The sequence below is a fragment of the Fulmarus glacialis genome, unplaced genomic scaffold (genome assembly GCF_000690835.1).
Source record: "Fulmarus glacialis isolate BGI_N327 unplaced genomic scaffold, ASM69083v1 scaffold13834, whole genome shotgun sequence".
NCBI lineage: Eukaryota > Metazoa > Chordata > Aves > Procellariiformes > Procellariidae > Fulmarus > Fulmarus glacialis.
The window spans coordinates 75,051-83,786 of record NW_009209909.1 but is presented as its reverse complement, the minus strand read 5'-3'; the positions used below and the strand labels follow the sequence as shown (position 1 = coordinate 83,786).

General features: G+C 46.9%; 1 protein-coding gene across 1 annotated transcript; it reads left to right on the top strand.

Moving 5' to 3' along the window:
* Window positions 1–9: 9 nt before the first annotated feature.
* LIPG (lipase, endothelial) lies at window positions 10–8,062 on the top strand (the record flags this gene model as incomplete). The annotated part of the gene is made up of 9 exons (XM_009576989.1): window positions 10–168; window positions 979–1,158; window positions 1,752–1,863; window positions 2,932–3,156; window positions 3,611–3,853; window positions 4,367–4,487; window positions 5,043–5,261; window positions 6,177–6,269; window positions 7,873–8,062. Coding segments are annotated over 9 exons (1,374 nt in total), but the record flags the coding sequence as incomplete, so codon positions are not given.
* Between the last annotated feature and the right edge of the window lie 674 nt (window positions 8,063–8,736).

The following is an 8,736-nucleotide window of genomic DNA, read 5'->3' as shown; positions in this document are numbered from 1 at the left end:
AGGCAGGAGCATGGGCCGGCACCGAAGCCGCAGGTGAAGTTCGATCTCCGGTCCTCGCCCCACGCCGAAGAGGACGGTTGCACGCTCGCCGTCGGCCAGCGCAAGTGCTTGGAGGACTGCAAGTTCAACGTGACAGCTAAAACCTTCTTCATCATTCACGACTGGACTGTAAGTATGGAGGATGCTGCACGGCTCTGGGCAATGCATAGTTTCAATCTTAGAGAGAGCAAACTACCTGGTAAATGCTCCGTCTTTCTAGAATATGTGGGATTTGGGACAATTTTTCATGTTTTGAGCACTATGGCCTCTTAATAGCTGCATCTGGAGTGAAGTGATGTGGGTCGCACTTAAGAACTCTGTGAAATCACCCAACTCATTCACAACTGCCCAAGATCGCTTCACGTCTATGTAACGTCAGCGTGGTAAAGGGACCTTGATGTTTTCCCTAAAATCCAACTAACTGACCGCTGTGAAGGCGGCACGTGGCTTGACACACGTCTAGACCTTCTGCAACCTTAGCTGTGTGTCCACAGTCTTGACTTCTGCTACGTGGTCTCCTCGATAAAGAAAGAGAGGGCAGACAGACTTTATCAAGCTTTCTTCTTCTGCATTTGATGTGGCCGAGCGTGTGGCACTAGGGGACTTAGCAACTCTACCAGGGCTTATGCAAACGGCAGTACCAGGACTGGAAAATAATTTTGCAATCCATCAGAATTTCTGAAACTCTTGAGAAAAAGAGCGATAAGATGGCATGTAACGAATGCCTCTGCCGCCTGCCTTAAAAGGCAAGGTGGCTAATTACATCCATAGTCTCTCAAAACCTGTTTTGCTTACACCAGTACAGTGCTGGGAAGTCGTGGGGTTTGCAGAGGAGCATACAGCTGGAGCAGAAATATGTAAATGATACACAAGTAACTTAACTGTGAATATGTAATCGGGTCCTGCGAACTAGAAACTACCACCTGAGTCTCTTTCTAGATGAGCGGCATGTTCGAAACCTGGCTGGGCAGCTTGGTATCTGCTCTTCAGGAGAGGGAGAAGGATGCCAACGTGGTCGTGGTGGATTGGCTTTCGCTTGCCCACCAGCTCTATACCGATGCTGTGAACAACACGCAGATCGTTGGAAAAAGCATAGCGAGGCTGCTTGACTGGTTACAGGTAACGCGAGTTCAGAACGGTCTCTGTTGTAACGCTCCGTGAGGACTGTTGGACAAGGGAACGGAGTATACACCAGCTCCAACGCTCACGAGTGGGGAAGGCTCTGGTGTAATCCCAACCCCAAGGCTCGGTGGGGTGATGGCTTATAGCTAAGGTGCCGTGCCCAGCCCTTGCGCCTGGTCGGATCAGTGATGTTGAAGTGGATTTCAAATTTAGGAGTCCTGTCTAAGCAACGTGAACTCAGGAGTTGGGCATTCAAAGTTAGCGTTGGTTGGCAAGAGGGTGGTGGAAAAGGAGAAGGAAAAGGCCCACGGTGCTACACTTGGCACTTGAGTCCACGGCCAGTACAGAGGTCTGCTGGCGGCTCTCTGGGGGAAGGCTGCTCCCGGTGCTGCTTAAACAAATAATATCATAATTGGGGTTGGAAGCTGGGAACTGTGATTGGGGCCACACCACAAGTGCCATCCAAACCATTGTCTGCCCCCTCCCTCCAATCTCTTCTTAAAACTGGGCTTTAGAATCCTGCAATAGGAGCGGTGCCAGATGCCCTGAAAGACAGGGGGGCAAATTTTCATATCCTTTTTTCCTTGCAGGAGAACCCGCTCTTACAGCTCGAGAATGTCCACCTGATAGGGTACAGCCTGGGCGCCCACGTCGCCGGCTTTGCTGGTAACTACGTCCATGGGACAATAGGCAGAATTACAGGCAAGTGGCTTCTTAAGCAGTCTCTTACCTTTCCTTAGCAGCAGCGAGTTTCCCCAAAGAGGCTCGTTTCCTGTGTTGCTGCGATGATGTTTTGGGCTTGCTCGTTCAGAAATGACAAGTTTCCTACCTGTCAGTGGGGAGCATAGGTCTCTACACATGAGAAAGTATCTTAATTTTGAACCCCAAAGTTAGGGGGGGGTTCAATGAAAAACCTTTCAGAGGACAGCCTGGTCTTGAGTATATTTGAAGTTAAATGTGAGTTCAAAACAAGTCCAGCCCAAGCTCTTACTATCCAAATCCTAAGCCTCTGAGTGATACTGGTTTTGTAATTATAGCTCATAAACTCATGGAAGTGAGAGCTATTGGATGCAGTTTGTCCCATGGGATGTTTGGTCAAAAAAAGAAAAACCCCAACCCCTCCTTCTGAAAGTACCTTGAAGGGAGCCCTTCTGACTCCAGAGGAAAGCCGATTTCGACATGTGAGAACTGAGGGCATGGTACAAGGGGTTGCATTAAGTGTTTAAATGTGACGCTGGCAGTGAGAATTCCTCAGAGCCTAGCAATAAATATCTGTATTTAGTTAAGCAGGAAAATCACTTAACAGTCAAGTTGGGGAATGGCTCAGGAGCACAGCTTCAGGTTGTGAGTGAGGCTCAGAGGTTAACGGAAAGTCCCAAACCCATCGTGGGATCTTTGGCTACCAACAGTCTCTGTGGGGTGCTAGACCTCTTCTGGTGTTCAGTCATCTGCTACCTCTTGAAGTATCTCTTCACCGGGACCTAGCAAAGACTCATTGCTTCCAACAGGCAATCTGAAGCCATGGGTGTAGAGCAAACTGGTGCTACCACTGGGTTGTATTGCACCAAAAGTGGTATGGGACATCTTCATTTTTTCCCTCAGCGAGCCCATGGTGAAGAGATCTTGGGGGGGACAGTATCTGCAATGAGGCAGGGACTGTCTGTGTGGCACCTGGTTAGGAGGGCTGCTAGCAGCAGGCTCCTGGCTGTATTCTGTATGAAATAACCCAATTTCTTTACCTGGCATCTTGTGTACTGTCTCTAACACCAGGCTTGGATCCGGCTGGCCCTATGTTTGAAGGAGTGGACCCTAGCAAGCGCCTCTCCCCCGACGATGCTAACTTTGTGGATGTCCTTCACACCTACACAAGGGAAACACTAGGTGTTAGCATTGGGATCCAGATGCCTGTAGGCCATGTTGACATCTACCCCAATGGGGGAGACTTCCAGCCTGGCTGTGGATTAAGCGACGTCTTGGGAGCAATTGCCTATGGGAGTAAGTTCTCATTAGTTATTTTGCCTCTGGTCAGTGTAGACTCCTCACAAATAGACTTGGGTTGATGCTGGGGGATGATCTGATTTACAAGAGCAGAGAAAACCGTTTTTTCCTTCTAAACTGCCTGTACTGCTGGAGATAGTTGCTAGAAACTAGACCTGCTTTTAATTCTGAAGTAGCATGTTCTCACTCTAACACCTGATCATAAACTACAGTCGTCTTATGCTGGGTCTAGAATCCTCTTTAAAGCTCTCCTCATGGTAGAGACCAAGTGAACGGTCCTCTTCAAGTGTCTTCCACTAACCTCTTGAATTGCTACTGTTTGAAAAATGTTCAAGTTTGGCCATGGTCAACTCATGTTGGGCTACAAAATGCATAGCTCAGTATATCTTACCAGCTGCTGGGGTGACAAATGCTTAAACAAAATGTATCCTTTGCAACTCTGCTTCTCTAGCAATTGGTGAAGTTGTTAAATGTGAACACGAGCGGTCTGTGCACCTCTTCGTGGACTCCCTCGTGAACCAAGACAAACAAAGCTTCGCGTTTCAATGTACCGATTCCAGTCGCTTCAAGAAGGGCATCTGCCTGAGCTGCCGGAAGAACCGCTGCAATGGCATTGGCTACAATGCCAGGAAAACGCGGAACAAACGAAACAGCAAGATGTACTTAAAAACCAGAGCTGACATGCCGTTCAAAGGTACGCTTTCCCCTCTTCAAAAGAGCGTAGTCTCATCTCTAAGAGCAGACTCCCAAATGCAATGTTGGGAAAGATGTAGAGGTGAAAGAGCAGCATCCCCTCAAAGCAGCGCAGCACCAGGCATTAGTCTTTTGCTGCTACCCTGCTGCATTGCTGTTCTGCGGCATTACCGTGCTCCTTCCTCCGTGTAAAATGAACAGGGCTCTCTGGCCATAAGGCCACGCTGCCTTTTGAGCAGGACTACAGCTTACATGTGTCATACTTGCAAGACCACCCCAACCTTAGAGCAGCGTCAGGTTTGGGGAGCCCTCCCTACAGCGGAGGGAAGAGGACCTGCTGTTGTTGTGTAGACGTCAACTTTGTAAGTAAGGGCAGGAAAAAGTGATCAATGATGTCTCAATAAATACAGGGTCTAGCCTTTGCCAGCCAATGCTATTTCACAAAGGGCGATGCTGAGCAATGTTGTCTCTCAACAAAGTTGGTTCCACCTATGCTCTCCTTGTTTCTCTCCAGTCTACCATTATCAGATGAAAATGCATGTCTTCAGCTACAAAAGCTTGGGAGAGGCTGACCCCACTTTCTCCGTCACCCTTCATGGCACCAGCGGAGACTCTGAACCTCTCTCTTTAGAAATGTAAGTAAGCTGGCCTGTGGTGCTTGCTCTGGGTAAGAAGGCCACTGGGACTAGACAAGGTGACATTACTCTCTTTCCTCTGGTAACACTAGCATTGCACCTGAGCCTAGCAGCCTCTCTTCATCACCATTCAAAAAACTTATTATAACTTACTGCTGAGAAAGCAATTTGTGCCCAGTCCTCTATATACCAGCCTTCATGGCTCATTGTTGAAGTACTTCGTTTTGCTTTTTCCCTCTACCATTTAGATATAGTCTGAAAGCACCCGTATCTCTGGAGGCATCCTTGACCTCCTTTAGCCTCTCTCAGAAGAAACACAAGGCATGAAATTCACCTTTAAGCTATGGAAGGATGGCTGAGCCAAATGTATGATGCATTTTATTGAACCACCTATATAAGCTCACTTTCTTTACTGTAACCAGCAATTAACTGGTGACAGTTGAATGTGGAACAGTTGATAAGCTGCAAAGGGCTGTTTAACTTCTTGCATGGAACGAATGAGCACCTGGCATGCTTTCATAAGGAAGAAATGTTGAATCTCTGCTTGTCTTTCAGGCTTGATCAAATTGGCCTCAATGCTACTAACACCTTCCTGGTCTATACTGAAGAAGACATGGGTGAACTTTTAAAAATAAAGCTGACCTGGGAGGGAACGTCTCAGTCATGGTACGATCTGTGGAAAGAGCTGAAGAGCTACTGGTATCGGCCTGCAAAGTCTTCCCAGGAACTGCACATCAGACGTATACGTGTGAAATCTGGGGAGACGCAACAGAGGTAAATAGTTGCATTAGATTGCACGTGAGCTGACTTGAAACTTCAATCAAAAGGAGAAATATTCAGAATCTAGCAAGAAAAGTTGGGGTTTTGAACTTAGCTGGTATCCTGATCTGTCTTTCCTCTTTGGTGTTACCAGCTAATGCTCCCACGTGGTGTAGGAGAGTGGGTTACTTGCCAGCAGGAGGTTGCAAACTAGGCTTTAAGCAAAACTAGTCACTGCAGATCAGATCTGAGATGTTCTTTTGCTTTATTTAGATACTGTGACACTGTCTTGCCCACCCTTGGGGACTACATTAGCCTACTTCAAGATGGTTTAGATCATACCTGAAGGGTTAAAGTACTGACAAGGCCAAAAGTACTGTAACATAGATGGGCATGGCTATTATTTACATGCATAATGTGCTGATTGGGCACAACAAGCTAGACCTAAAACTGCAACCGGTAACGTGGTGACACCAACTCCTTAAGCACTATATTGCTCCTTCGGAGATCTCTGTAATTGGAAAGCTACCTGAGCAACCGACAAGAAGTAAAGCTGCCAAGCACTGCACTCTCAAACCTTGTGTTAACGTTGTTCTGAAGGTAACCCAGATCTGTCAAAGAACAGCAGTTGATATTGACAACTTTCCCACCTTTCTCAGAGCTTTAAATAAGCATCACCTGTAAGGTATTCTGCATCCTAGTTTTGACAATCTATGAAACATAGCGGTAGTAGAAGCAAAGATCCCGAAATAAAATAAAGTAGGAAATAAAACAGCCATTCAACAGGCTAATGGTGCATCAAGATGCTCCACAGGAAGGATGTCAAATCAAACAGCTTGTCCTAGAATTAGCTGCAATCCATGTTACATGTCATTTGTTAACCATAGAGACAACAGGTACCTTCTCTTGACTTCGGATTATTCCTTCTAGGTTTGCTTTCTGTGTGGAGGATTCCCAGCTGACCAGTATATCTCCTGGTAAAGAGCTCTGGTTTGTGAAGTGCATAGAGGAATGGCAAAAAAGGTAGGGAAGATCAGCTAAGAGAAATCCTGTCAGATGCATGTGGCTGTGCTGGGATGAGGGGAGCCAGGTTTTTTTTGTTTAGACTCCTGGAACCTCTTTTTCTTTCCTTAATAAATTCTAGCCCAAGATTCCCAGCGATTAGACTTGATTTCCATGTATGCCTTAACTATCACTGACTAAGTGATGTTATCCTCACTTCTGATCTTGGTTTGTCATCTTGTACCTTTACATGCTTACTACCAGATTGGTATTACAGGATCCCTGGGCCTAAAGAACCCGTCTGCTTGCTATTGTGGTAGATGCTAAAAATGAGGTGCTACTGATACCCAAGATCCTTGCAATAGTGGAGAGCTGATTAGAGGCATCTATTAACTGCCCTGTAAAACAGAGGAAAGCTGGGAGTGCAGGGGATTGCCTCAAAGATCGTTTCAGCCTGGTAGAAGATCTTAAGCTGCCAAGAAATCTCTTGATCAAGTTTGGGCTCAACTTGGGCTCAGCAAGACACAGCTGAAGACTTGTCGGTGTTACAGTACTGAGTCCTACTGCTTCGTCTCCGGCTCTGCTAATCTCTTCTGGTTCAGGAGAGTGCAAACTCAGCCGTTGCCAGAGCATCTCAGCCCTGCTTAACCTCTGGGGGACTTTCCAGACACCTAGGATCAGTCCTCAGAGCATGACTTCCAGTAAGTCTGGTCCCAGCAGTGACAGCTTGATTGCTTCAGACTGCCTCTAGTCATGTTTTGAATGAATCCGTGTTCATTTGACTAAATGATCGTCTCCTTCAGATGAAGCCCAGCCTTTTGGCCTCTCTTAAATTTCAATTTATAAACTTAGAGCTTTGTCAGTTCTAATCCGGAAACAAAGTGCTTGTTAGGGCTAGCAAAGCGCTGTGGAAGTCGTGCTTTGCACAACCTTTTTGGGCGGCAGAGCTCAGCTCGGAATTACGCGCTGGTGCTGTTCCAGGTTTGGCAGAAACCAGCAAGCTGTGCTACATGCGGTAGCAAACAATTCTGTGAATGAAACCCCTGTGCAAATACTTGTTGCTCTGCCACGCGTCTTGAAAGATCAAGTAAATATTCCTGCAGGTACAATAAAAAGCTGTTTTGATATGCTGCTCCGTAACCCCCATTAAACAGAATTGCTGGCAGATGTGCCCTTCCTGCTTTACTCACGGAGTACAGCTTTTGCACGAGGCAGAGCAGCAGATCAGAGCTCCAAAGCACTATGGTTTCTTGGAAATGACCCTTCCTCCCAGAGATCACGAGCAATTACGTGCCGTTCAACTCTCCATTCCTGCCAAGTCACTGGAAGATTACTTGGAGATTGAGTCTGCAAACATCTGTCCACCCTGAATGGATCGGAACAGCCAGAGTCTAGCGTCAAGACCTGTAATTTCTGCTTGCATTTTTTTGGGGTGCATAATGTCTGCTTCAGGCTCTCATTGAGTCGCTACTGGGCAAAGTGCTGCTTTGACAGAATAAAATACCAACCTGTACTGTCTAAACCTGTTCTTAGTGTCCCAGAGTTTCTTAGGAATTATTTATTACTCCTCTTAACTTCTACATTTAACTAAGATTTTTTTTTTTTTCTTCTCTGCTTTTCCCAGATCTGTCTCAAACTTGCTCTGAAGACTTCTCTAAAGACTCACAACTGAGCAACCTAGATGCGCGAAGACCACAGAGGTGGCAAAATGCTCTGGCAAAAATCTGGCTTGGTAGCACTTAAAGCGACTAGCTCTTCAGGACAAAACATCTTGGATCAGATGGAAGAAACTGAGGAGCAATTGATGGACTGTGGTCCTAGACCTAGAATAACTAAAACTACATTCTCCCTTCCCCAAGGAGCCTGGTTTGTGCATTTAACCTTACCTTGACCTGTTACACGCTGCATTTTCCTGCCTGCTCCCATTAACCAGGGCTACGGATGAGATCTTCACAGATCTAGACCTCAGCAATGATCTTCTGGTCTGCCTGCCAGTGGAGTTGAGAAGATAACCATGCTAACTGCCCATCAGACTGTTGGTGACAGAGCTGCCAAGAACAAATTAGCAAATTAGTAGGCGTTACTGTGGGTTCAATAGCACTATGGGCTGTGGGAAGACAAGACCGGCACAAGTCAAGTGTGTGGGGTTGTTCAGGGGAGGGGTGGGAATAAGCACGATGCCACTTAACTTCAAGTTGTCCTTTGCTTGCCTTAAAAATAACGTGTTCTGTGTCTGGCTGATACTGAAATCTCTATACATTACCTTAGAAGAAGGTAGTACTCCGTCCTCCCTGTACCGAGGGCAAAGCACGGTGCAGGCGGCAGGTGATGGTGCTGCTCCTTGCTCCCCAGCAGCGTCTGCAGCGAGACTGTCCGGTCCCACGTGTTGATCTCCTTGTAAGAGGCAAATGGCAGCTGCCCTTCTACTGACTGTAGGGGAGGAGGAAGGTAGCGAACCGTACTGCTTCAGGAGAGCTTTGCACCGGTC